At 45.2% G+C, this 27,423-nt stretch overlaps 3 protein-coding genes across 5 annotated transcripts; 1 reads left to right on the top strand and 2 right to left on the bottom strand.

The window, feature by feature from the left end:
- Nucleotides 1–531: 531 nt before the first annotated feature.
- cldn11b (claudin 11b) lies at nucleotides 532–3,444 on the bottom strand. Its single transcript, XM_084340706.1, has 3 exons — nucleotides 2,445–3,444; nucleotides 2,057–2,221; nucleotides 532–1,485 (listed from the first exon to the last, which is right to left on the bottom strand). Exons 1-3 carry the CDS (start codon nucleotides 2,668–2,670, stop codon nucleotides 1,226–1,228), a joined length of 651 nt encoding a protein of 216 aa, XP_084196832.1. The 5' UTR covers nucleotides 2,671–3,444; the 3' UTR covers nucleotides 532–1,225.
- Nucleotides 3,445–4,067: 623 nt separating this feature from the next.
- LOC311249568 (polyhomeotic homolog 3) lies at nucleotides 4,068–20,174 on the bottom strand. 3 transcript variants are annotated; one of them, XM_084340704.1, is made up of 12 exons: nucleotides 19,959–20,174; nucleotides 15,139–15,851; nucleotides 13,728–13,880; nucleotides 12,567–12,671; nucleotides 11,221–11,428; nucleotides 8,483–9,592; nucleotides 7,972–8,315; nucleotides 7,727–7,892; nucleotides 7,085–7,196; nucleotides 6,669–6,789; nucleotides 5,304–5,607; nucleotides 4,068–4,232 (listed from the first exon to the last, which is right to left on the bottom strand). In XM_084340704.1, the coding sequence occupies exons 2-12, from the start codon at nucleotides 15,814–15,816 to the stop codon at nucleotides 4,078–4,080; spliced, it is 3,456 nt and encodes a 1,151-aa protein (XP_084196830.1). In that variant the 5' UTR covers nucleotides 15,817–15,851; nucleotides 19,959–20,174; the 3' UTR covers nucleotides 4,068–4,077. The 3 variants fall into 3 exon arrangements, with proteins under 3 accessions (XP_084196830.1, XP_084196829.1, XP_084196831.1); XM_084340703.1 differs by having other exon boundaries at nucleotides 15,139–15,835; XM_084340705.1 differs by lacking the exon at nucleotides 12,567–12,671 and having other exon boundaries at nucleotides 15,139–15,835.
- A 2,836-nt stretch (nucleotides 20,175–23,010) lies between these two features.
- LOC311249321 (uncharacterized protein) lies at nucleotides 23,011–26,045 on the top strand. The gene is made up of 5 exons (XM_084340265.1): nucleotides 23,011–23,577; nucleotides 24,635–24,693; nucleotides 24,791–24,874; nucleotides 24,994–25,070; nucleotides 25,198–26,045. The coding sequence occupies exons 1-5, from the start codon at nucleotides 23,198–23,200 to the stop codon at nucleotides 25,234–25,236; spliced, it is 639 nt and encodes a 212-aa protein (XP_084196391.1). The 5' UTR covers nucleotides 23,011–23,197; the 3' UTR covers nucleotides 25,237–26,045.
- The last annotated feature ends 1,378 nt before the right edge of the window (nucleotides 26,046–27,423 follow it).

Raw genomic sequence — 27,423 nt, 5'->3', positions numbered from 1 at the left:
CGTCTCCCTGCGTCTGCCGTGCGTGATGTGCTCTGATAGGTCGACATCAGTCTCGTGATGTTGGGAAGGCGGCGTGCGATGACGCCAAAAAAAAATTACCCATAGTTCCACTCAAATGCATCAAACTAAAGTAACAAGGCTGTTTTGAAGCTGTGAGGAGGAGAAAGTTCAGATGTTTGTGTTCAGATGTAGAGAGGGAAAGTCACAGAGATACTCAAGTAAAGAAGTAATTGTACTTCTCCGTATGTGTGATACAACCTGATTTCAAAATCATTTAGGATTTTATATCTCCTGTAGTGTGAGTCCGGCCTGACTGTGTTCAGACTGTCATCAGCTCCTCTCTACTCTTTAACTCACCATTGTTGCAACAAAAGAGAAGAATTGTTAAACTGTAAATCTGGTTTCCTGTCACCGTTCACATTATTGCTGAAGCCCTGAGAGTTACTTCCATGTTTGTTTTTCTTGTTTGAGTGAATGGTGTTTGAGCGTTGTATATTTCTTTGTGTTGCAGGATTAAATGTCTCATTTTGAGTGAAAGACTGAGACTGTTTATTTAAAAACTTTTATTATCTGTAGCATCACACAACAATTTAACAATACAGAAACACAGCTGATAGATTTTGATTATAATGTTAAAATGAAGTCAGAAATTGCAACAAAAAAAAAGTGACAGATATTGTTACATAAAATCACCTTCGAAGAATCTGTGTGGGATTAAATGAGAGCAGGTAATCTCAGTCTTCTAACAGGTAATGTGTAGGAAACATGTTCATGCTATTCAAAGAATAATAATCATTAAAAGAACATTAAAGTTACAAAATCTAAAATGACAGAAGATCAACTCATAAAAGAAAGTTTGCTATTTTCAAGCCACAGAAAAGCACAAGAAAAGCACATTTAAGAACAAAGTTATGTCCGTACACTGTCTGACTGCAGAGCCTACAGGGTGTTAACGCTGCAAATCAATGAAACTGCATTCATTCCCTCAATGTTGGACACTTTTATGGCCCTAAACACTTAATATGTTGTTTAATTTGTCGAAACATTGTCAGATTTTGTTGAATTAAAGGCAAAAAGTCACTAAATTTCAGTCCAATTTTTAAATTACGAGGCAAAAATATAAAATCAGACCTAATAATGAGCTTTCAAAGTTGTTTCAGCTAAATGTAAAAGGAGAAATACAAGAACTCTTCAGTCTATAAAATGAGGAACTGATTCTGACTCTTCACACTCGTGCACTCTTGGCGTGGTTGGCGGGGGGGTCCAGCGGCATGGCGGTGCCGCCCTGCCTGGAGTAGTAGAAGCTGTTCTCCCTTCTCGGGGTGCCGGGGTCGGTGCCATGGCAACACAAGATCATGGAGCCACCCAGGAGGCAGAGAGCGGCGCCGACCCAGCCGGCGTACAGGGAGAAGCCAAACGACATCAGACCGTCGCTTTGGTGGGCGCCGATGGGGAACCAGATGGTCGATACGATGCCACAGATGGCTGGAAGATACAGAGAAGGAAACATGAAGTTATATCTGGACCTGCAGTCGCCATCTAAAGCTTTCATGTGTATAAGTCTCTGTACAGTGTCTGTATCCATCTGGCTGTCTGTCCCTGAGGCTGTTTCCAGGAAGTACCGGCCTCTACACAGGAAGCAGGCCCGTCTGACAGAGGAACCCGGGCAGGATGAGACCTGGTCTGACAAACACTGACCCTCCTTCCACAGCTGGGAAAGACCCGAAACTGTACATCCTCAAACCAAAACCACCATCTTCAGAGAGCTTTAAAAACTCTTTTAGTCTGTTGTGAGACTGAAACAGTTCTTGGTAGACTCTGACTTTAACACACAATATGTAATTTCTGCCACTAGGGGTCTCTCTTCCAGCTCCGGAGGAGACAGTCAGGTGCAGATCCAGACCTCCTGGAGAAATAAACACCTGGAGTCTCAACAGTCTCATCAGATTCTGCTCTGATCCGGAGCCTTTACCGACGGGAGGAGAGCTCAGAGATTACTTTTTAACTGTGTGTGTGTGTGTGTGTGTGTGTGTGTGTGTTTGGGAGGTCTCCTCACCCATGATGATGAAGAGGACGCCTCCCACTCGGGCGCGGCGCTGCTTTATGGCGGAGGTGTCGTTCTGCAGCCGGACGCAGGGCATGGACATGAGGACCAGCAGCATCCCGGGGAGGCCGAGCAGGCTCGCGCAGATCATCAGAGCGCGAGACGTCTGGATGTAGGCTGAGAGAGAGAGGGGAGGGGGGGGGTTGGGGGTTATAACTGAAGCATGTGTTGGCTCACCTCTGGCACTCACTCAGACAGTTACAGTCAGGAATGCGCGCACACACATTGGATCAGAATGAGCTTTACGCGCAAACTTTACGCACACAGCAATTTGTATTTTTAAACAATACAGTCAGTTATGTGATATGATAATTATAACCCATCCCTCCCTGTGTCTCACCGGGCAGAGTGAGGATCTGGTTGAGGGCCTGACAGTGATAAAGCGCCGGGGAGATGACGCACTCCGCCCAGAGTCCCCGGGAGCCCAGCTCGTCCATGCGCACGCAGGTGGCCACCGTGTAGTCGCAGGTCCGTACCCAGTCGTTGGTGGCCGTGGCGACGATGAGCCCGACCCAGCCCGCACAGCTCGCCGCGCTGCCGGTGATCTGCCTGCACATGTGCGCCATGGAGCCGCCGTGCGTTTTTACGCGCTGATCTCCGACAACAAAAATCAAATAGTCTTCAAAAGGCGTGACAGATTAAAGTGTTAAGATATTTTTCTTTTTTTTCTGCTGTAGTATAATTTAGAAATGTCTTGTTTGATGCTCCAGAAGCTGAAAAACGAATATTTTTAAAGGATTCAGACGCAGATTTTTTAAAAAACTGTTTAGTCTTAGTACGCCGATGGATCCCTGAAGTCCTCACTTGTAACAATATTGAACAATATTTATCCAAATGTGATTTTAAGTATTTTAAATCCAAATCCTTTAAAAAATAGTAGAAATGAAAAAGTAATCCTGCTGCGTCCCGTTAGTGCGCCCAAGGCTGATCCGCAGAAAAATGCCTAGAGAAAGATTTATCACAGGGTATGGTGAAAAACGCACCCTCAGCCCAAACTTTTAGCCAATCAGAGCGCATGAGATGCGAGACCCTAACCTAAACCAGACCTGGAGACAGACAGACAGAAAAACAAAACTCCATCAGACATCAGCAGACACACATGACCTGCAGTATGTTAAAGTTTTTGGATCTGGAAACGCATCCGGAGGCGACTCTGTGACATGAATCCAGATCAGTTTGGTTAATAAAACACAGATCTCTCTCACCTGTCTCTCTGTGGCCCTCTGCTGGCCACTCCTCCGCCCTCACACATCCAAAAAATCTTCTCATTTCACCCCAAGCAACAAGATAAATCAGCCGTTTTGATTAATTATTCATTTATTAAATAATTTCAAGCAGGATACCATAAAAATGTGACGATTAAAGACACCAGTCTCTACCCTGATAGTGACTTTTTTTTTAATCCACAGACATGTTTTTGTCCAGAATATAGTGATATAAAACATTAAACTTTCATTAATCACTTACAAAGTCTACGTATCATCATCGTTATTGTTATTTTTTTTTTTTTTTTTTACACACACCGGTTATGTTAGCTACTGGATAGATTTGTCATTGACGTCACGTTCTAAAAAAACTAAATAGACAAATTTTATATATTAAATGTTCAAAATCCTTCATGAAATAGCTTCAAATTTACACTCTCCAGCTGCATGTAAAATGTACACAAAGTTACAAAAACCCCCCCAGCTCTCCTGCTACAGTCAGAGGGCCCAAAACGGATGAAATTTCTTCTGGACTCTGGTGTCTCCTGCACAGCTCCTCTGCTCCCGTCTAAGGCCACACCTCGATTTATAATCTCATAAATTACCGTGAATCTCTTTTTGTGACTTTGTTCTGTCATCCTTGGTGTCAGCTTTTGTTTTCTCTGTAACCTCTCCGTGATCTTCCAACGTTTCTCTGTTTTCTCTCACTTCTTTATTGCCTGTCTTCCTCGTTGCTCTTCACGTCTGTCGTCCGTCTGTTCTTCGCTCTCATTGGTTCTTCAGGGAGTTGATGTGAGCGCAGATCTTGAGCGCCGGCCCCAGTTTGATGTTCATGCTGGTCATCAGGTGGTCCTCGGTCAGCAGCAGCAGAGCCTGGCCGTCGATCTCCTGCAGCCGGAAAGCCTCCGCCACGTCACTGCAGCCTGAGACACAACCACACCGAGAAGGTTAAAGGAGCAGTCTTTGTTTTCATGTCTGAATGAACTGAATGCCATCTTTCTAGCTTCAAACTGTGTTGTGGGACCTTATTTTAAACGTACCAATATACAAAACACGAGCAAATTAAGACGACATACGTGTAATTTACTAAATTAACTGCAAATACACAACACAGTCCTGCAGCAGCCCGAAACATTTATATTAGGAAAAACCTGCAAAAACAGAAACGATGCAAAGTCAAAAACACACAAAACACAGAAACTAATTCAACAGAAGAACGCAGCACATCGAGTCGCCACATCAGAACTGCCCTCTCCATCGACTGCATGAACCAGGACCGGGCCAGAACACGTCGTGTGGCTGATGGTGACGTTTAGTCTGCTCACCTCATTCAGACCACTGAGGTGAAGTAAAACTTTAATTCTGAACTGAAATTCTGAAATGACACTTTAGTTTTGAACCCTGTGAGGACGTCAAAAAGACTGGTTCTGCCTCTCCAGGCGTCGTCAAAGACGGTGAAAAGACGTCTTCAGGACATGTTTCTGCTCAGGGGGACATCATGAGGAGCTCTGTGGAGGCTAATCTGAAGCATCATACATCTCTGAACTTTTTCTGTCATTCTGTGAAGATGCAGGTTCAGTAAAACACTCTGATGATTGTTTTGTGACTAATAATCCTCCTAAAACCTTCACGAACGTTCACAATAGACTCATCTACGTTTTTCTGAAAAGCGCTTTTGGGTTTTGACAGATTTGAGTTTGGGAACGACACCAAAGTTTCTCTGTGTTTTGTTTTTCTTCCAGATGTTTCACAGCGATGACAGATGGCGGTTAAAAGTATGCACGTTACCTCACCCAGCGGTTAATTTCAGCGCTTTGCGAAACACTTAATTAGATGAGCGGAGCCGTGCTCGACCCCCCGTCATCTGCTGACGATTAAGACACTCAGCGTTTCTATAAATCAAGCTGACGCGTTAACCCGGGCTGCCAGCTCCAACGAGGCTGAACGGCGTCTTTGTTTATCACCTCCTCGTGTGCGGTAGCGTTCGGGTTCACCTGGCAGTGTGTGTATGAAGGCGGTCACTTCCTCCACGCTCCACTGGGACGGGGCGGGTTTGAAGGTGGTCGTGGGCATGGAGGTGGTCAAAGCGGGAGCCGACGCCCTCCTCGCTCTCCGTGCAGCCCGTCGCTCCATCCTGGCTGTCATGGCAACGGCGGGATCCTCCTCTCCACCATCATCGTCTTCCTCCTCTCCTCCTCCCTCCATGTCCTCCTCTTCCTCCTCCTCCTCATCCTCCGCCGCCGCCACCTTCTCCTTCCCCTCCTTCTCTCGCCGACCGGCACTCCAGAGATCACGAGGCTGCGGGGAGAAGAAAGACGGACTGAGCTCTGAATCGTGGACAGAAGAGGTGAGTTAGGAGGACAGGTGAGTTCATCCCTCATTACTTTAATACTTCAGGATGCAGCCTCGTGAATGTTTGATTCTTAAAGGGCAACGCCACCAATTTTACACATTAAAGCGTGTTTAAAATATGTGAAAAAAGAAGTATAAAGCCTTTTGTAGCCCCAGGAGAAGCTGCATGCACACTGCCTTCAGTGATGTCACTCAGTGTGTTGCATTGTGGGTAATGTAGGCACTTTAGACACAGAAGCAGACAGGCTGGTACAGCCATGCTGCCACAAACTGACACTTTTTACAAGGAAACAAACAACTTACTGTTTTCATTTCATGCTGAATTTAAAGAAGGAGACAACGATTCAGAATTTGCTTTGGCAAAGTTTCACAGAGTTTGTTGAGTTTCTCTTCACTCATCAACTCTTAAAATCACGTAATTTGTTGAGGGAGTCTGGTGATGGCGTAGCTAGATAATGACAGTGTGTTCACAGACATCTGCTGCTAACACTGGCAGGTTAACAGAGCACAAACATGTCATTTACAACACAGACGGTGTGTAATTTATTCTGCCTGATGGCTTCCAAACAACCCTCCAAACTTCACATCCCATGAGCCACCGGTGCTCGTTAACACCTGTGTAAGAGGATGGAGGCGTAATCAGTGTGATCAGCTCCAGTTTGGTAAAAATATGACTTGTTGTAATATACTGAGCCGGCAGGTGGACGACAGAAGAGTGGAGTAAGAAGTCTTCAGCAGGTGAGTGTTGAACAGTCAGGGGACATATCTGGGATAATCAATTATACATTTAAACACGCTTAAAAAAGACTTTTAGTTGTTTCTGTGGGTGGAACCTGATCTTGTGCATCCTCAGTTTAAGAGGAGATGCAGATGTGGTGAATTTAATATCTTCAGACTGTCGGTTGGACAAGCTGAGCAGTTCGAAGGCAGTTTGAATTAAATCACTCGAGCGAGTAGTGAGGTTTCTTATCAGTGTTTTCAGCGTGTGGTTAGTTCACTGTCCCTACCAGCCGCAGTAACAGAGGTTTCCCAGGAACAGACTCCGCCCTGTTCAGAGCTGGGCGGGGCCTCTCCGAGCGACTGCCCGCGCTCAGGGCCCGCAGACGCTTCGTCAGGCGAACGTTAAACCTGCCAGAGGGAGAGGAAGGACAGACAGACAGACAGAGATGTTTGATGTTGTGTTTCCTCTTTCTGCTGCTTTGATTCACACTCGTATCTGTTTCTAGCACCTGTGTCTCCACACACACACACACACCCACACAAACACACACCCACACACACACACACACACACACACACACAAACACACACACACCCACACAAACACACACACACACCACATCCTGTCAGCACGGCTGCTGCATTTCAGAAACAGTGTCTTAAGGTCACACAGTGCGATCGAGCCAATGAGATCAGGCCTCACCCGCGAGCACAGGAAGTGGAGCAGAAGCGTTTGGACCGCATGAAGTTGTGTGCGTGGCCTCTCTTCCCACAGAACTGACAGTGCAGCACCGTCCGGTCCCTGTGGGCCGACCCTGTACCAGAGACACAACACAAGGCGTTAGTCTTTTTCTGATGCACAAAGTGAAGCTGCAACAGAGACGAACATGTTAGTTTATCTGGGAGGACGAGGAGAAACCAGTGAGACTGAGAGACATGACGAGATCCAACAGAGAGGAAAGCTCTTTGTGTGTAAATATTAAAACATTTTGTTTTTAATAATCTAGATATTTGGACTGCTGTCCGGCTCGTCCAAATCCCCCAAAAATATCAGTTTTATGTGGAAGACTGAAACCACCAAAATCAACTTAAATAAAAAAATGATTAATGGCTCAATTAATAAATGTTGTGCCTTTTTAAAAGCACCAAACGGACATTTAAACAATATATTTTAGCGTTAATTGATGTAGAAAATGCAACAGAAATTCATATTCCTGTTTTCATTTCATGTATTCATTTTTAAATTGATTCATGTTTAAGTAAACGTAGATAAACGTGTGTGTTCGTGACCAGGTGGTTTTCAGCGTCACTTTCTGTCGATGACATCGTCTCGTGAGGCTCTTACTGTTCCCGGGGTCGTCGGTGTCTCCGGCCTCCTCCTGCTCCGAGTCTGTCGAGTGCTCGGCTTGTTTCGGCGTCTCCGTCACGGGCAGCGCTGCCTTCCCATTGGTCCCGTTGACTTGCTGCGGTTTGGTCACCTGCTCTGGAACCAGCAGGGACGAGCGGTTCACCTGCACGGTGAAAAGGTACGTTAATAAATAATCTGACACTGTCTTGTAAGTCTGTGTGTGTGTGTGTGTGTGTTCGTACAGGAAACGGTTGCAGCCCCTCCTGGATGACGAATCCCTCCACCAGGTGAGTCAGAACCTGCCGTCCCTCAGGCCACGCCCTCGGCTCCCAGTGGCTGATCAGCGATTGGCCGAAGCTCTCTAAATCGTCTTCCGATTGGCCGAGGGGCTCCGTCTCCGTCTCGACCCCGTCCAGGTGCTGCGGCTCGCCCGCCGCCGTTTTGTCGACCTTCTCCGTCTCGTGCTGCGACAGGCTGAGGTCGGTCGGGTGGGCGCTCTGAGCCGGCAGGAGGGGAGGAGGGTTTTCTGCCGAGGGGGTGATGAAGGGCGAGGAGGGGGGAGACTGAGAGGAGAGGCTGGACAAGGCTGGCAGGAGGAGAGAGAGCGGTCAATACGTTTTGTTAAACACATGCGTGTCCACATACTTTTTACATACGAAGGCTTAACGACTTTACAAGATAACTGTGCTGTCGGTCTGTGTTCATGTGTGTGTGAGGGAGCACAGGTGCGTGCACAGGTGTGGCTGGCGGTACCTGACTGGTTGTCAGACTGTGTGGACATGTTCTCACAGAAGTCCTCCTGGCTGACCGGCTGCAGGTCCCGATGAGACTCCGGTAGCCTCTGACTGTGGACAGAGACGTCCGGGACCGGAGCTGGTACTGGGACAGTTACTGGGACAGTTACTGGGACAGTTACTGGGGCTGAAATGAGACCCAGGACTGGTTTTGGTTCCACGGTGGAGTCTTTAACGGTCTCAGGTGACGGGGTGGGATCCTTGTTCCGGTACTGGTGGAGAATCTGACCGGTCAGGTTCTCAGACTGGTCCATAGCGGTCTCTCCTTCCTCCTCGTCCTCCATCTTCTTCTCCTCCGCCCTCTCTCTGTTGGTCTGGCCCTCCTCCATCACCTCCATCTGTTCTTCTTCTCTGACTGTTTCCACTTCCTGTTCCTTCTGACTGACGAGGCTTCCTTCTCTCTCCGGCGAGAGCTTCTCCTCCTTCACCTTCTCTCTTTGGTCATCTTTCTCCGGCGTCGTGTCTTTACCCACACTCCCCTCCTCTCTGACTCCTTGTCTCAGCCCTCGTCCTCTGTCCCGCTGCTCCTCGCTCTCCTTCGCGTCTCCTTTCTGTGTCACAGTCTGAGTTTGAGGACCAGCCTGACTCGGAGGGGATGTCGGACTCAGGAGAGACGGAGGCGACTGCAGAGGGGAGGTGGTTTTTGGCAATGTGGGGTTGAGAGGAAGAGGAAGTGCGTCTTCGCTGCTCCGCTTTGATTGGCTGGACAGCTCGGGCGGCTCTAAAACCGGACGCGCCGGCTGCACGGCGTGGGTGAACGTGCCAGATTGCGGCTGGCGGCCCGACGAGAGGGCGATGATCTGCAGCTGCCTCGCTGCCGAAGGCGAGCGCTCCAGATGCGAGGAAACGGACATGGGGTTGGTCACAGATAAAGAGCCGTGCTGCGATTGGCTGGGCCCGAGCATCGTCTTCAGTCCGGCCAGCGGCCTGCTGATGGGACAGGCGTGACTGCCGGGAGCAGCGGCGATCGGTTGGAGGGTGGAGGTCTGCCTCGGCGACGCCGCTCTGTGCCCGTTTGGAGAGTGAAGTCTGGGCCTCAGAGGGACGGCTCGGACCGGAGAGTAAAGAGCTGAGGGAGGAGAAGATGGAGAGAGAGGAAGACGATGAATGAAGCTGCAGGAGACACTTAAACCCAAATGTTTCCCTTTAAATAAAAGTGAGAAAACAGCTTTCTGATCACTACATCCAGCTGATACTCGAGTTTACAGGCTCATATTAGCTGTTTACATGGAGCCCAGTATATTTAATAATCAGATAAACGGCTCGACAGAACCAGAGCCAGTCTACGGGAGCCCTGAGGGGCCAGTCGTCCATTCGTCGTCTGATCTGAACTGTTTTCTCTCCTGTTTTTATGACTTGTGATCTGGTGGAGGGAAAAATAAGTTTTGCCAGGAAAATCTTTGAGTTCCTTAATTTTTTTTCCATCTGTGAAAACATGTGGGGAGAAAAAATGTTCAGGAGGGAAAAGAAAAGGTTTCCATGCATCCGTGTTCCTCCAGGTGAGTCTGAGTTTCTCTCTGCGTCTGAACACGAGGTGAATCTGTTACGTGATGCAGGTTATGTAACGTGACCGTCGTGTCTTTGTTTTGGCGAGGAGTGTGTTACGTTTGGTGCTGATCTGCCGTCAGTGTCACGGGGGGAATATTGTGTATTATCACTAGTCAGATGAAGGATTAACATTTATAGCCTCACATGTCGTATTATTCAATATTCTGATATATGAGCACATCAGGTCACAAACACAGGAGGGAAAATAATTGAGATCAGATTTAGAAAATGGATCGGCACAAAAAAATTATTCTCCCTCTGCCCCTCAGGGCTTCTGTATCGTAATCTGGCTGATAAAACTTTGAATATCAAATATAAAACAAATTTTAAGGATTGTTGAACGCCTTTGTTTATATGTGGCGGACCCTGCCACCTCTCCAGCTTCAAACAGTGTTCTGGGACCTTATTTTCCTCTGAGAGCAGTTTGTGTTATCACCTCATTAATATTGTACATTTTAACTTCCTGAGCTTGAATTTCTTTTCCAAAACTGCATAATGCCCCTTTTTTTCACAACTTCTGACCAACATACTGATCAGAGGGAAACGTTTCAACGTGCTAACTACAACAATAAACTGTATTACAGTACCCCAGTTTGACTTTATACATTTCTTCCTCATCTGCTCATTACTGTCTTTACAGTATTTTGGCCTATAACTGCAGAAATGCTCCAAAATAATCACAAAAACAAGAAAAATCTGAAAACGTCACATTACTCGCAGCTTACTGCACGTTTTCTTCTCCTTGTTCTTGTGACTGGATGAGATTAAAGATAATTGCTGCACAAACTGACAAACCAATTATGACTCGGCTCGCTGCACAACACGAACACCCGGAGGAGCACTGTACGAGTGGATCGGGTTACCTGAGGAGGAAGTCTGACCGTCCTACCATCAACATCTCTGCTTGTTTATATTGGTTTATATATCCAGTTTTATTTTGAAGGTGGGACTGAAGTGTTGTTTGAGCTGACTTTAAATATTTTCAGCTTTTTGGTAAATTCATGTTCAAGTATAACAACAACAATAATAATAATAAAGTAATTTTTTTTAGTTAGTAGCCCAACGATGGGAATAAAAGTAATTCGCTCCGACAGTGACGAGCACCATCTCCCACCATCATCACACCCTGGGACTTCCTCTGGGACCTACTTGGAGGTGGGACGGAGAGGTGGCGGCTGGGCGTGGTCGGGCTCTCCGTTGCCGTGGTGCTGGGCTGCGGTCGCGGCCTGAGAGGCGGGAAGAGGGGGGCGTGAGGGCGAGAGAGGGGGGGCGGGACCGAGGAGGAGGGCTTGAGGCGGAGGGAGGGGGGGATGGTGAGGGCTCCTGGGGGAGGAGGCCTCAGGGTGAGACTCTGGAGCTGGAGGGGAGACAGAGGAAGATGTTCAGTTAGAGCTCAAACACATCGTTACACCTCCAGGCTTTGATTCAAGGTGTTCCCTAAACTCCTCCCCCAAACATCGCCTGTCCAATAAGAGCCAAGCATCTGGAGCAAGCAGGTTTATCAAGCTTTGGATCTCTGGACATGTTGAAGCAGCAGACATGGAGCTGAAGACAGAGACAGTCATTTAAAAAGAGTCGCGTCCTGTTTCTTTAGTGCACGTAATGGATTTAACAGTTTATCTGCTCTAACGTGAGCTGCAATCATTAGCATGTCTACAAACAGAGAGTTTAACATTAACAGCTTTGTCTTTCTGTTGGATTTGAAGAAGTTTACTCTAGTTGGCACGAAGGTGCAGAAGACAGCCAGCCTGTCTGCTGCCTGGGACCAGCGTTTTCCACGATAACAGGGCGACTTGTGCTGCGTATGTTTCATCAGTGAAGGTCTAGGTTAGCGACTTTATCGAGTGAATACTACTAACACCATTATTACAGCTTAGCCTACTTAGCTAACGCCTGTAAGGGCTTGTAAGTCCATGAATGTTTCAGTAGAGCAGGAAAAAAACTCTTCTGCCTGTTCGTATTTCTTTAAATCAATGGCAGTCGTCTCGGGTGGTGCAAACCCCAGGATGCAGCGTGGGTGACCCTGCAAAGTGGTGTCAGGGGGGGGCCTGGCATTAAAAATGCTAAATTGCGGCAAAAGAAAAGGTAACAGTAGCTAGCTTGCTTGGGTTCGTACTCTCCGTGACCAGGTTAGGGTCACTCGCTATTTCCAGTGTGTAGGCTGCGAGCTCGGAGGGGGTTGTTTCCTGTAAAGACGGGGATTTTGAAACACGCATCGCTTTCCCCTTAAATAGCAGCTCACCGACACTATAGACGTCACTGGAAATGTAGAAATGATACGTTAGCTCAAGCATCTTTTTCTGCATCATCTTCTTAATTGCATTATGCAAAATAGACATCTGTTATAGGCTAATACCAGCCGCCCGACGTTTCTGTCAGGCTCAACAACTGTTTCTAAACTTAGTGACAGTTGTGCGACAGTAACTGAGGGGGAGGAGCTTAGCGAACAGTCATACGTGCACACAGGAAAAAGTCCGATTAGCTCGGCTGCTCACCTGAGCGGAGGCAGGGTTAGAGGAAGTGGGAGAGGAGGAGGAGGAGGAGGAGGAAGAGGAGGAAGAGGAGGACAAGGCAGGTCGCATAGCAGACGTAAGAATCAGCTGCAGGAAGGAAGACGAGAGAATAAACAGAGGAGGAGACAAACAGGAGAGCACGGTGTAATCATGTTCAGGCACCGCAGACGACTCAAAACCACCTCGACTCTGAATCTGGTCCCTTCAGATCTACAACACGTTTTTTAAAAACTGTTTCACGTGTTTTTAATGTTTTCCAGCTGCTCATCTGTGAATCAGTAACGAGGATTTTAACTGTCTTCCTCACTGTGTCACTCGTCGGTCGGGTCAGCTGGATTAAACTTTCCTCTCTGCTCATTTCACTCAGCCGCACTTCTGAAGACAGATTATCAAGTATTTTATTGAGTGTTAAAGGAGCAGTCTGTAGTTTTGGTGAAACATGTTAATGAGCAGAGAAAGATCCTCATTGGCTGATTCCTTTCTGCCTGAAAAAAAAAACTAAATAAACAAACTCTCTTAGTTGAAACAAACTGACCTTAGAGGACAACACAATGTCATTACTTTGTTTACATGTGGCGGACCCTGCCACCTTTCTAGCTTCAAACAGTGTTCTGGGACCTTATTTTCCTCTGAAAATAGTTTGTGTTGTTGTCCTCATTAATATTGCAAATATTAAAATTCAGAGTTTGAATTTCTTCTATAAAACTACACAGAGCTCCTTTAATCTTTATATTTAAAAATAGCTTCTGTTTGAAATGTAAAATAATTGTTGAGCTGCTAATATTAACTTTAAAAAGTCATGTAAAGAGGAGTTTCAGTGGTATCGCACGCCTTGTTTGAACCTTCAGGGGCTCCGTAGTGAACGTGATTACGCCATCTTGTTCTGCAGGATCGCAGTCTACATACTGTCTTTAAATACCAAATATTATATTATCATACACTGATGTACAACGATGTTTCCGAGCTTTAAACACTGACATAAGGCTGACAGCGTCTGTATTCCCTACAGACCCTGAATGCATCATGCCTCTGACCTTCACTCTCCCAGCTGCTCATTTTAATACTGCTGCTCTCTGAGCCGGCCGTTGCTCGCAGCAGATTAAGCCTATAAATCTATGTAAATGTGAGTGTATCTGTGTTTACCATCTGAGCTCGGAGCAGCACCTGGTCCTGGCCCGACCCTTTGAGACCTTTCCCCAGGAGCAATGTCTGCTGGGACACCCTCTGCCTGATGGGGGAGAGGCTCTGATTGGCTCGCACAAGACCAGGTGTGCCAGCAGGATGAGCCTGTGATACCTGGAACAGAAAGGAGGAGACATCAGGAAGAGGCTCAGAGCGAGAACATCGTCCTAACAAAATCCACATTCACGTTAAAGTTCATTAATGTAACTGCAAACCTCCCGCTCCTCTTCACTGATTGGCTGGCAGTGTCGCTGACCACGCCTCTTGCATATCTTAGATAGCATCTAGGCAAAGCATCCCCATTTACATATCCTGTTTCATTAGAAGCAGGATGTAAAACGAGCAGGAACCAACTGGATTCAGAACAAATACTGAATAATCATCGTTTTCCCGCTCTGCTCCGGTTCAGCCTGTTTTTAACTCGACTCACCGTCACGTGGTCGGTCGGCCTCCTTACCCTCATCACAGAGGAGGTGGTTTCCTTTATACAGTTCACCAATCAGCCATGTGACTTACAGAATAACATCATCTTTTTAAACTGTTTTGTTAAATTTATCGAGCGTCACACTCGAGGTGACTCCAGAAAAAAACGCCTGAAAACCAGTTAAACCAGATTAGAGAGGGCTATTGTTGACAGTGCCAGCTGATAACCGTGCATGACGCTGGATTTCTGCGCATACACAGATGGATTATTGGACAAAACTGTGTGTAAGACTGATTTAAAGTGTATTTTTTAATCATATTTCTTATTTCCTGTCCTTTCCTGAACACGTTGATGAGCCACACTGTGAATAACATTTTGACAAACGGCTAGCTGCACGCCGCCTGAAGTGGGTGTACAAGCCCGACCGCACATCAGGTCGAGGGTGTAAATGATGTCTTTGTGAGTCAGTTTGGGATCTCTGGGCTTCATCAGACTTTCATTACAGCAGACGTTGTTGTTGTTTTCAGCTGCTTCAGTTGTTTAGCAGAACGCTGCAGAGCTGTTTTGCTGTGAAGCTCCAGAAATGTTTGGTGGAAACGGGAGGAGATACTGACTGAATGTTTGGGTGAACTTTTCCTTTAAGTTCAGCTCTTTGACTCTGACCCAGTGTGACAGGACTTTAACATGTTCCCTCTAAGAGTCTGAAGACAATCCATCCAGAAACACAGACGGTGAAGGATACAAACTTCTTCCCTTCTTGGAAAATGATTCAGTGTTTTGTTTTGTTATCTTTCAACAGAGCCAGGCTAGCAGTTTCCCTCTGTTTCCAGTCTTTGTGCTAAGCTAAGCTAACTGTTTTCGTTTAATCAGACCGGTGTGTGTGTCTTGAGTTAAACTCCTGTTGCGTGTGTGTGTGTGTGTGTGTGTGTGTGTGTGTGTGTCTGTTACCTGTCTGCCAGGTGGACTGGCTGGTGTGTGGAAGGGCGTGATGGGCGTGGAGGTCGGCGCTGATACAGGCCTTGTGTTCCCGTTGGTCAGGCTGGTGGAGGTCTTGGTTGATGTGGTGGTGCTGCTGTGCATTGCAGAAGAAGAAGAGGAGGAGGAGGAGGAGGAGGAGGAGGAGAGGAGGGACGAGGTGGTGCTGGCTACAACAGGAGAAGAAGAAGAAGAGGAGGAGGAGGAGGAGGAGGAGGAGGAGGAGGAGGAAGGAGGGAGAAGAGAGGTGGAGGTGGAGGTTTGCGTGGGAGGAGATGTTTTGGAGATGCCCGTCGGGGAGGGAAGGATCGGGCGAGAGTACGTGCGGAGGGCGGGGGTTGCGGTGGAGGTGAGTTTAGGTGGAGTGGGGACGAGGATGTGAGGAGACGGAGCGCCAGCCGTCGCCGCCGCCACCTTTGGCCCGTGGGCCGCTGAGACGGAGGGAGCAGGGGTGAGAGGGGGAGGAGGGGAGGAGGTGGTGGGCGTCAGCGTGGGCGCTGGGGAGTCCAGGAGCATGGGGTTGGGGGTGAGCCGAGGAGGGGTGGGGGCGGTGGGGGTGGTGGCGTCCGGCGTGGTGGAAGCCTGAGGGCTGGTCCCATTGGTGGCCTCGCCGTGCTCTGATTGGCTCTGACGAAGCAGCTCCCTGTCCATCCTTCAACACTGTAACACACTGAAACACACACAGACTGATCACAACACAGCTGATCACAACACAGCTGATCACAACACAGACTGATCACAGCACAGCTGATCACAACACAGACTGATCACAACACAGCTGATCATAACACAGCTGATCACAACACAGACTGATCACAACACAGCTGATCACAACACAGCTGATCACAACACAGACTGATCGCAACACAGCTGATCACAACACAGACTGATCACAACACAGCTGATCGCAACACAGACTGATCACAACACAGCTGATCATAACACAGCTGATCATAACACAGACTGATCACAACACAGCTGATCATAACACAGCTGATCACAACACAGCTGATCACAACACAGCTGATCACAACACAGACTGATCACAACACAGCTGATCACAACACAGCTGATCACAGCACAGACTGATCACAACACAGCTGATCATAACACAGCTGATCACAACACAGCTGATCACAACACAGCTGATCACAACACAGACTGATCACAACACAGCTGATCACAACACAGACTGATCACAACACAGACTGATCACAACACAGACTGATCACAACACAGCTGATCACAACACAAACTGATCACAACACAGCTGATCACAACACAGCTGATCAGTGAGGAGGAACAGCTGTAGGATCAGAACCAGTGTTTTTTTACTGATTTCCTACAAAATACATTAATTTAAAAATGAGATACTTTGGATCTGATGCAGCATGTAATCTGCAAAGTAACTAGTAACTAAAGTAAGAGTAAAAGTACAATATTTGCCTCTACAATGTAGTGGAGTGGAAGTATGAAGTAGCAGAAAATGGAAATACTCAAGTAAAGTACAGGCACCTGAAAGTGTTCTTTAGTATAGTACTTGAGTAAATGTACTTAGTTACATTCCATCACTGTGTACTATGGGTCCACTGAGTATCGGATCCAATATTCAGCGTGTGTTTTATTAAAGGAGTCAGTGTTTTTATCTGATGGTCGATAAAATAGATTACTTTACTCTACTTTGGCTCTGATGCAACATGTAATCTGTACTTCAGATGTACTTTACTTGAGTATTTTCATTTTCTGCGACTTCACACTTTCACTCGTCAACATTCTGAAAGCAAATCTTGTACTTTTTAACTCGACAACATCACAATTCTACTTAAGTACTTGAGTAAATGTATTTAATTACATTTTCATCACTGCGTATACGTTAAAAAAGAACGAAGAAGAAATGTTTGTACAAGACAGGGCCGAGCCTTTGGTCCGCTCAGGTTAGCGTTAGCAGTTAGCGCTCTCGTGTGAGTGGTATCGACCAATCACATCGTTGAGTCTTTGTTTTTGTGGCAGTTAGTCTCCTTCCCGACTCCCTCTCTCTCTCTCTGACTCTCCTGGAAGTTAGAGCGACAGGTGAGCAAATGAAATGCACCTTTACCTCGAGGAAACTTGTGGATTTCTCTGAGTTTGAACAAGTTCACAACTCAACAACGTATAAAACAAAGGTCTAGCTGATTTCAGACATTTGAATGCAGAACACGTTATATCTTAAAGTCAATTAATTGAGCAGTTAACTGTCAAAAAGACAAATAATTAAAACGTGAGGCTTTTTTCTGGGTGGGCGACTTTCTAACATCAGCCAGCTTACAAATATTATCTTACACCTGTCGTCGAGGAGCAAAGACACATGTTGACTGAGTCCACACCTGAGGATAAAATCCACACTGAGCTCAGAGAAACCACATCAGCGTTTGTCGACGGCGGTGGACTGAACGTGCTGTTTGGAGGTCACGACGGGGAGACGGATCCTCTGATGGTAACACGTTAAAGACGGGCTGACACACGAGACGTCACCGTTGCCTTCAGACGAGTGTTTTGGGTCGGAGCCATGGCAGCGGCTAATGTGAGCCGACACCTGAAACATCATCCCACAGGGACTTTAATCATGATTTATAATGATGTGAGCTCACGTTTTACCTCCTGATGTCACTGCAGCAGTCTGAGCTGTGACTGAATGTGGAGTTTATGCAGTTTATTATTTATTTTAGAGCAGTTACAGGGCTGAGAAATATATTAATACTATATCGTTATTGTGATGTAACGTAAGCGTTGTGTTTTCCTGGTTTTAAAGGCTCATTACAGTAAAAAGACGTCATTTTCTAACTGCTGTACTTATTCTCACACTTGTCTTTACACACTAAGTCATTAAATCCACATTACTGATGATTATTGATCAGAAATCTCATTGTGTTTATATTTTATTTAAGTTCCAATAATCATCTCGACAATATTGTTGCCAAAAATATTGTGATATTTGATATTTGGCTCAGTCTAAACATGTATTTCAAAATATCGAGGTATATATCGTGTATCGTGATATGTCCTAAAAATATTGGGATATTATTCTAAGGCCATACAGCCCAGCCATATCTGAAACTGATGATTATTTTCATTATTGATTAATCTAACGCTTATTTTCACAGTTAATCGATGGGGATCTGGTTCGATCTGTAAACGAGAGCAATCACAAGTTCTCAAAGCTCACGGAGACGTTTTAAAAGTTAGATACTTGATTTTAGGGCTGATACTAAAATCAGAAGGTAAAAAAATCCCAATATATTGATAAGTATCATCTTATTTATTGCAATGATCCCTCAGATTCAGTTATCAAACACTTGTTGTAGTTTTGGGGTCGACTCTTAGTATAAAGTTTAAATGTGTAATTTGCGTTAACTTTTAATACTTAAGTACATTTAATATCAGATACTTTAAGACTTTTGACTGTAATATAACACATTATCTTTACTTAAGTATGACTTTCAGTACTTTTACAACACTGATAACCAACACAAGTGCAAATATTACAGCAATTAAAGCTGAAACTATCACTTATTTTCAAGTTCTCAAAGCCGATATCGATATTAGGAAGTCAAAAAATATCAGATTTACACACATTTCTTACAATCATCCCTCTGATGCGGTTATCGAACACTTGACAGAGGATATTTTACAGCTTAAACCTCGAAAAGCAGCATCTTCTCCTGCACAGTAATCTCTAAAAACATTCGTTTTCATATCTGGTGACACCTAAACCGACACCCAGATATCTGCCACCGCCCGACATCGACTGACAGACGATCAATCAGTCGGACTCGACTGTTTTTATCTGAGCAACAATCAGAAACCTGTTGACAAAACATGAGAAAGACAAAATGAACCCAGCGATTCTTTGTCATTTCTGCACAAAAAAAAAGCCTTGAATTATTGATCGTACGCAAAATTGTTGCCAAATTATTTCTGTGCATCAACGAGTCAGTTAATCGATCATGTTTCTGTACAAATGTTGTAAAGTTTGTCCGTTAATCGTCAACAGAAAAGCTTTGGGAGTCGACCTGTAGTATAAAGTTTATATATACATTAGTTTTCTTATCTGGTGACACGCAAACTGATGTCTATACATCTGTAATACGCCGATATCAGATGATAATATCAGTCAGATGATAAATCGATTATAGTCTATCTGATCAACAATCCAAACCTGTTGATAAAAACATGAGAAATCATAAAATCGTCACATTTGACGAACTAAACCAGCGATTATTTGACATTTCTGCACTAAAAACGCCTCAAACTGTTGATTTTAAGCTAAATTATTTCTGTGCATCAACAAATCAGTTAATCGATCATGTTTCTGTGTGAATTTGTCCTTAAATAATCGATAGAAAGCAGTTAAACTGAGGAATATCCAGACGTGACACAGTGTAACTCCCTCTGAGTTGTCTCTGCACCGCAAGTCTTCAGGAATCCTCATCAAACGCAGGTTCCGTGGTTTGATCGGGGGCTAAAATTCACGCAACATCACCACGCAAGCAGGTGCCACTCCACGCGTGGCGGGCAGATGCTGACATCTGGCCCGCAGCTCGCTCACTGACTGCGGCGGCGTCACTTCACTCTCATGAGTCACAATACACGTCGGTGACAGTTAGGCCAGAGATCATGCATGTGACTATCAAAAAAAAAAAAAAAAAAAAAAAAAAAAGATGGAGCCAGGCCTTCTCAGAGGAGAAGTCTCACGATCACAACATTTCGGGGGATCGTCACGGACGCGCTGTGCGTAAAGCTCTGCGGTCACCTACCCTCTGAGATCGGCGTCGTCCTGCAGCTTAGCCCCGGTGAGGTCCATCCGACAGCGGCCGCATGTTGGCGAAGTGTGCTGCTGTTATCTGATGAGCGGCTCTGGGCTTTTTCAGCAGGGTCGACAGGCTGAAATGGGCGTGTGTGAAGCCTCACTTCCTCGTCTGACAGCGCAGGAGCTGTGGTGGAGTGCGCGTCGCCCTCCCCCCTCCCTCCCCCCTCCCTCCCCCCAGACAATAACCCGGCAGCCTCCCCTCCGCTCGGAGCCTTCAGCCCCTGCAGGGACGCACAAACGCAAAGTTGCGGTGCGAGACGGGCCCGGTTATGATGCGCACGGGCTGCTGCGTGTGTCGCACTTTGATTCGGAGATCATCGCACACACCCCGGGCTTTCCCCGCGGAGCGCACCGTGAATCCAGCAGCCAGGTGCGGGGAGGGGAGGGGGGCTCCTGTCGGCCGCCGGTCTCCGGTGAACCACCGCCGTCACACCTGCCGGCTCTGCGGTGGGAATCAGCCCGGCTCGGGGCCACCGTGCAGCGGCTGCGAGGGGCCTGGTTAGTCCGCTGCTGGAGAAATGCAATGGAAGGCAGTTTTCATAAGAGGGCAGAGGCGAGACAGCACCACTCAGAGCTCAGGAGGACCGAGCCCGGCGCCACAGCTGCTGCAGCCGCTGCGCGCGTTACATGTGTACTCGAGTACCACAGCATACAAATACTGCGTTACAGCGACAACAGTTAGTGTGTGTCAGGTTTAAAGATCAGTATCTGCTCTTTATGCAGACTGGCTCCTTCACAGTGTAACGGACAGTGGTGGAATGTAACTGAGTACATTTATTTAAGTACTTAAGTACAATTTTGATGTATTTTACTTAAGTATTTCCATTTTCTGCTGCTTTATACTTCCACTTTATTACACTTTAGAGGCAAATATTGTACTTAGTTAGATGTAGTGGAGTAAAAGGAACAATATTTGCCTCTAAAATGTTATAAAGTGGAAGTGTAAAGCAGCAGAAAATGGAAATACTCAAGTACAAATGTACTTAGTAACATTCCATACTCCCTCTCCACTACATTTATTTGATTACTATAGTTAGTTACTTTGCAGATTACATGCTGCATCAGAGCCAAAGTAGTGCCACTTTAAATTCATTTAAACAATAAAATAAAATATCAGTCTACCATAAACACTGTGGAATGTAACGAAGTACATTTACTAAAGTAGTGTATTTTTTTAAAATTGTATTTATTTTATCAGCAATAAAATAAAGAAAGCACTGATTCTGATATTAAAAACGATCAATTTGGGATGTAAAAATCAAGCAAGTGGATAATCAGTCGGTATATATGTATAATTTACTTTTACTTGTACTTAAGTACACTAAGAAAATGATTTTTGACACCTAGGTACAGTTAATATCTGATACTTTAAGACTTAATTTAATATTTTAACACAATATCTTTACTCAATATGACTTTTGGGTACTTTTTACAACACTATATTATATACAATCGTATATATTATATATAATGTCAGTTGTTACTGTCCTTACTAACTGGTGTAACAATAATATTCCCCAAATAGTTAGTGGTTGTTTCCATCTCAGATACACAACACTTGATTTAAAAGCTTTAAATAACTTAAATTATTCATCTTTTTATTATTTTTTAATGTTCTGTTGTTTTTATTTCTTTGAAGCACTTTGAAACTTCCATATAACCAAAGTTTATTAATTCTTCTCACTGGTTGTTTTTTATTAAACGTGTTTGGAGTCAGAAGTTTATTTTTGTGTTATTTTATAATTAATTAAAATATGAATGATATATTTCGGCGCATCGTGTGACAGGATGTGGTCATGTGACCTGCGGACGGTCTCGTGTCAGTAATCGGATGAGCTGCGGTCATTGGACAGACTGAACCTCCGCTGCGTCACTCACGTTAATCTGCGGCTGCGTCAAGTCAGCACAGACAGGAAGCGCCGCACCGGAAACCAGGCGGCGCAGCCTTCAAAATAAAATACAGGTAATACAGGTGATCAGATAGTTTAAACGTTCATGTTGTATCCGGTTCACAGCACAGTCAGTGCTGTTGCTGCAGGTGGAGGTGATGGTTTCCTGGTTATCTGAGCGATTTTATTACGGTTGCTGAAGAATGACGCTCTTACCATGTTGTGGATTTATCATGTAGTGTAGAAGAAGTGTGTTCGAGGCACAAAATGGTAGAAATAGTCTGAATAATTGATGTTGCATAAAACAGGAACGACATGTTTATGATGTAACTTTCATATCTGGAGGTGGAGGGATGTGTTTCAAAATGTGTGAGCGTCACACCACTTGATACTTTTAAAAAGACCTTGAGGCAATTTTCAGCTTGTTTGTGGCAACAAAAACTTTATATTTTTATGTCTCCAGCTGTGACAAAACCAGGTGTTTTTATCAAGACCCCGAGATATCACAGACCATGTTTGTGTGGACCAAACCAGGTGTTTGAAGCCAAAATGTGTTTTATTTCTAACCCTAACCACGTGGGTTTTCTTTATTCACTAGTTGACTGATTAATCACTTATGGACAGTTTGTTGTCAGGGTGGGTTTTGATGCTGTCCAGAATAGTTCATAGAGTCAATTTTGATATTGAGCCAGAAATAAATGAAGGCTGAGCAACTGAAACCAAAAGTGCACGAAGGCACCATCTTCCCATAAATCAGCAATCAACTGTTTTGGATTTCTTTCCTCATTTTATTGATATTCTTGACATTTACAATCATCAAACAGTTTATTGTTTATTAACTGTTACACTGTCTGTGTATTTTATTTTTCTTAACCAAAACAAAAACACAAAAAATATCAAAAGAGAAGTTTAGTAATGACCTCATATAACCAGACATCACTGACGTCCTTGACGAATATGAATCACGTAACAACATGGCGATTCGTACAAATATAAAACATAAATCACAATCGCCTCCAAACAATCCAAAATACATAAACAAATACATAAGAAGTTGTGTTGTCATCACTAAACGTTTCAATAGTGCTTTTATTTTGAAAGTTCGGACCGGAAGTCCGTCCCTGATCGGTGTGGTCTGACACTCCAGTTGCTAGGGCACACGCTCCATAGCAACCGAGTGACTGAAAGTAAAGTTGAGATTTCACGTTTTTTGTCTTTTAATCGGAGTTAATTACAGAAGATGACGTCACTCCTCCACGACCTGAGACCGGAAACAGAAGCGTGTCCCTGAATTAAGATGCCAGCCACACGAGTCATCAAACCAAAACCAGTGGAGGCTCCGGGGAAAACCCTCGAGAGGAGCAGACCGGTGAAGGTGAGAGCGGTGACCGGCGCTCGGGCGGAGCTGCAGCCGCCCGCTGTGCGTAAAAGCCGCGCGTCGAGCTGCCCGAGGTGTCCGCAGCAGAGGGGCAGGTGCGAGCGGAGCACCGGGCCGCAGCGCACCGCCCTCAGAACAAGCTGCGAGAGGAGAGCCAGGTCCAGCTCCGTCGCTCCCAAAACCACCGCCAACTGGTCCAGAACTAACCCGGTTGGTTCAAAATGCCGGGAGACGAGCGCCGGACCGGCTCAGAGGGAGCAGAGGAGCGTCAGAGCTGAGACCAAACACACCGGCCACAGGTGAGACAGGGACAGACAGACCTCCTGATGATCTGTGACATCACAGGTTTTATGGTTATTAGACCTTCCAGCTCCAGTCTCCATGTGGAAGATGTTCACAGAGGTCACCTGCAGGTGTTTCCTCAGCGTGTTAATGAGATAATAATAATGATAAACCTTATTTATAGTCACAGCGTCCGGTACAACACAGATCCAGACACTTTGGGGGGTTTTGCACGATGACTTCACACTGAAGCATCAGTGTGTGTGTGTGTGTGTGTGTGTGTGTGTGTGTGTGTGAACAAACATGTGAGGCAGGTAAAGTGTCCTGAAGTGTCTCCCTGCTGCTGTCTGTGACCATCTGTTGCAGTGGATTACTCCCACACGCTTTACCTCCCACTGTCACCACAGACCTGCAGGTGAACCTGCTGCCTGCCGCTCACCGTAAACATCCACAGCAGCAGAGGCTCGTCTGTCTGGTCACGTCAGCAGCAGCGAGCCACATGCACTGTGGACACGCAGGCACCAGGATTCATGTTAACGGCAATATACGTTTGTGCAAACCACAAACAGGCCGAATCTTCTCATTCTGTGTCAAGACAACACACTGCTGATGCTCTAACAGTTTGGTTAGGGTTCGGATAGACCATGTTTTGGCTTAAAATACCTGTTTTGGTCGCCACACACAGCTGGAGAAGTACGGTCTTTTCGTCAGAGATATCCATTTTCTTAAAGGTTTTGTCACCACAAACGCGTCCAGAGACGAATCATCTTCTCATCGAAAATATCTGTCTCGTGGTGCCACAAAAACGGCTCGAGATCAACGGTCATCTGGTCAAAAATATCTGTTTTTGATGCCACAAACACGACTGGAGGTGTCAGACTTGGGATCAAAAATGTCTAGTTTTGTTGCCACAGACTGCTGCTGCTTCTGTCCCGACGTCTTAAACATATCCAGTGGTGTGACGCTTACAAATATTGAAACAGCCTTCTCACCTGTACCTATGTACCTGCATATGACACGTCCACGTCGCCGTGCTGCAGCGACAGTAAACCACAGTGTGTTTGTCTGTTCCAGTCACAAAGCTTTCACCGTCATCCCCCCGAACCCCAAGAAGAGACGCGAGATCCAGAGAAGTGAGTCGCCATGTTTCGTCTGGGTCAGTCATACAGCATCTATATCACTGTTATATCACTGTGGTAATTGTGGTGTGACGTGTGATTGGTTGAGCAGAGGCGGAGGCGGAGCTCGCCGCTTTAGAGGAGCTGCGACTGAGCAGAGCGATGGCGTACGTCTCCATCAACCCCAGCACTGTTGGTGAGACGCACACACACACACACACACACACACACACAGGAAGATTTTAATGTTGATTGATTAATATGTTTACATTAATCTGTGTGTGTGTGTGTGTGTGTGTGTGTGTGTGTTGACAGGTGGCTGTATGAGTCTGGAGGAGGTCCGGTTGAAGCAGCAGCAGGAGATGATGCAGGCGAAGAGGAAACAGAAACCGGTATTATTTGTGCACCGAGTATTTAAAGGTTTTATCGAGCCATGAACAAACTGACCCCAGCACACAGGAGGTCTAATGTGTATTCTGTTTAATATCAAAGTAACTCCGTGTTTGTTCCTCGTCTCAGATGAAGACGCAGCTGATGGAGCAAACATCCGTCCTTTAAAGACGAGCGTCCCCTCTCGTCCCGTCTCGGCCGGCAGCTCGACTCTCCTCCCTGCAGCTGCTGATCGCTCAGCTTCAACCTGGATTCAGCTCTACGGAAGCCCGGAGGGACAAGTGAGGACGTGTTTTCATGGTGATCCATTCTCTGCGTCTGGTCTAAGGTTTTGTGTCTCCCGTCAGCAAAAACACACGCCTTCACTTGTCCCTCCGGGCTTCCGTACAACTCACATGTTTAGATACAAAACTTGAATTAGAAACGTGTTCTCATTCAGCTCTACACTTCATGTTTTGTACGTAGTCGTTGAGTTTGTCACGTGTTGTGTGTTTTTTATATGTCCTGTACAGATCGTACACTTTAAAGGGTCAGTTCACCAAAAATCACAACATAAAGCTTTTCACTCGTACCACTGAGAGAGTCAAAAGCTGTTTTTATTCATCTTTGGATCGATCCAGAAAGCACCAACAATGATTAATAAACTCTTAACGAGGCCTGAACTCGAGTCTCATCAAGCCTTATGAGAACGGTCCCACATCAGACTTAAATAATTATTTCAAGACTGAAATCAGAACTTTTTTGTGAATGTTTTGAGATGTTTGTCTTTAAGATGCTCATTTCTGCTGCAGCTGAAATTATTTTTTTATTATGATTATCGATAAACTTGACAGCAGTGAGTCTTCCCAGAAGGGTCCATTTGTCATATCATTGCTATTAAACGAGCCACAGAGACGAACGGGCTCATACTCTGATCACTTCCACAGTTTTCTTGTGAATTTTGTTCTTTGTTGGGAAAATAAAACATTTGATCCACACCAGAGGTCTGATGTCCCGTCTGTGGTCGGAGCTGACTGTGATTAAAACAGGAAGTAGGAAGAGGAAGAAGAAGGAGAAGAAGAAGAAATGTATTCAGTTTATTTCTATGATAAAAATAACTTATTAAAAGTAAATTCGATTTAGTTCAATAATTTCACTGTTACAAAACAATGAAACTCTTCATGAAACATTTATTAATTGTAAAACCATCCAAATAATGTTTATAAACAAAACACACAGTATTTATTTGTTTATTTTTTTTACCATTTATAAAGTATTGTAAACATCAAAAGCAACTTTCCAATAAACAATTAAAGGTTTATGAAGCATTTCATTGCTTGGTAACAGTGAAATAACTGTTAACTGAAGTTTAATTAACTATTTGCCATTGTTATCATATATAATTGTTGATTTTAATGACGTGACAAATGTTATAAAGTGTTATTATATATGTGTATTAAGGTCAAAGACCCCACCTGAACACCTGTGGACACACTTTAATGTGTAAAACTGGTGGAGTTGCCCTTTAAGCCCATTCTTTGTGTGTTCCTGTCGTTCTCTGATCCACCAGCAGAGGTCGTGTTCTGCCTGGTTCTGGTTCGGAGGCTGTGTAGGTGCGCAGGGTGGGAGACGAGAGACACGAGACACAGCAGCGTGTTTAATGATGATGTCCTGTGAGTGAATATTATAGAGAGATGATCGATATCATAATCAGAGGGTATCAATTAAAATAAGGTCAGAGCCAAACTGCATGCAGGGAACACACACACACACACACACACACACACACACAGATAAATGTCAGCATCGTGCCTCTGTCTCGCGCGTGCATAATTAAGGTGTCATATTAGGTGACTGAAACGGCCAAACGCGCATGCGCAAGAGATATTGCAATATCTGTAGTCCGAGTAGCTGTAATTGTTTTGTGCGGCCATGATTGTAGTCCAATGGAGACGCCATTCTGTGACGCGGATGCTGCATTCAATGGATCCTCGTCAGCTCCGACGTTTCAGTGTCGAGTACCTGGAGGTGAAGAGGTGAGTCCAGCAGACAGGGAGTGTAATGAGTTTTAAGTTTTTGATCCTCTACATATCTGGAATTATATCAGAAAATACCCAGAGTTTATTACACCAAAATATTACAGATTATATCATAAAAGACACAATTTTAATTACACATTAACATGAGACTATAGTGAGGTAATATGAGAACAAAACAAACATGTAGATCAGAAAAAAATGTTTTAAAAAGTGTAAATACTTCTTTATTGAAGGTTCATAATAACATGTAAGATCTCCAATGAAGAATATCATTTTTGGTTCATGAATCATCCTTGAATAAAGTAAAATATGTAAAACATTTCCACGATGAATAAAG

The sequence above is a fragment of the Pagrus pagrus genome, assembly GCF_965226575.1.
Source record: "Pagrus pagrus genome assembly, chromosome: 20".
NCBI classification, from domain to species: Eukaryota; Metazoa; Chordata; class Actinopteri; order Spariformes; family Sparidae; genus Pagrus; species Pagrus pagrus.
The sequence above is the reverse complement of the archived record's forward strand: the minus strand, read 5'-3'. Positions and strand labels throughout refer to the sequence as shown.

Bases quoted from the DNA above. Each gene is read 5' to 3' on its own strand.
- cldn11b (XM_084340706.1), bottom strand. From the start codon at position 2,670: ATGGCGCACATGTGCAGGCAGATCACCGGCAGCGCGGCGAGCTGTGCG. The intron at 2,222-2,444 runs GTGAGACACAGG...TCTCTCTCTCAG, and splicing joins CCAGATCCTCACTCTGCCCG to CCTACATCCAGACGTCTCGC. The intron at 1,486-2,056 runs GTGAGGAGACCT...TGTATCTTCCAG, and splicing joins CGTCCTCTTCATCATCATGG to CCATCTGTGGCATCGTATCG.
- LOC311249568 (XM_084340704.1), bottom strand. From the start codon at position 15,816: ATGGACAGGGAGCTGCTTCGTCAGAGCCAATCAGAGCACGGCGAGGCC. The intron at 9,593-11,220 runs GTAGGTCCCAGA...CTCCTCCCTCAG, and splicing joins CCTCTCCGTCCCACCTCCAA to CTCTTTACTCTCCGGTCCGA. The intron at 4,233-5,303 runs GTGAACCCGAAC...GTTGTGTCTCAG, and splicing joins CTTCATACACACACTGCCAG to GCTGCAGTGACGTGGCGGAG.
- LOC311249321 (XM_084340265.1), top strand. From the start codon at position 23,198: ATGCCAGCCACACGAGTCATCAAACCAAAACCAGTGGAGGCTCCGGGG. The intron at 24,694-24,790 runs GTGAGTCGCCAT...TTGGTTGAGCAG, and splicing joins GAGACGCGAGATCCAGAGAA to AGGCGGAGGCGGAGCTCGCC. The intron at 25,071-25,197 runs GTATTATTTGTG...TCCTCGTCTCAG, and splicing joins CGAAGAGGAAACAGAAACCG to ATGAAGACGCAGCTGATGGA.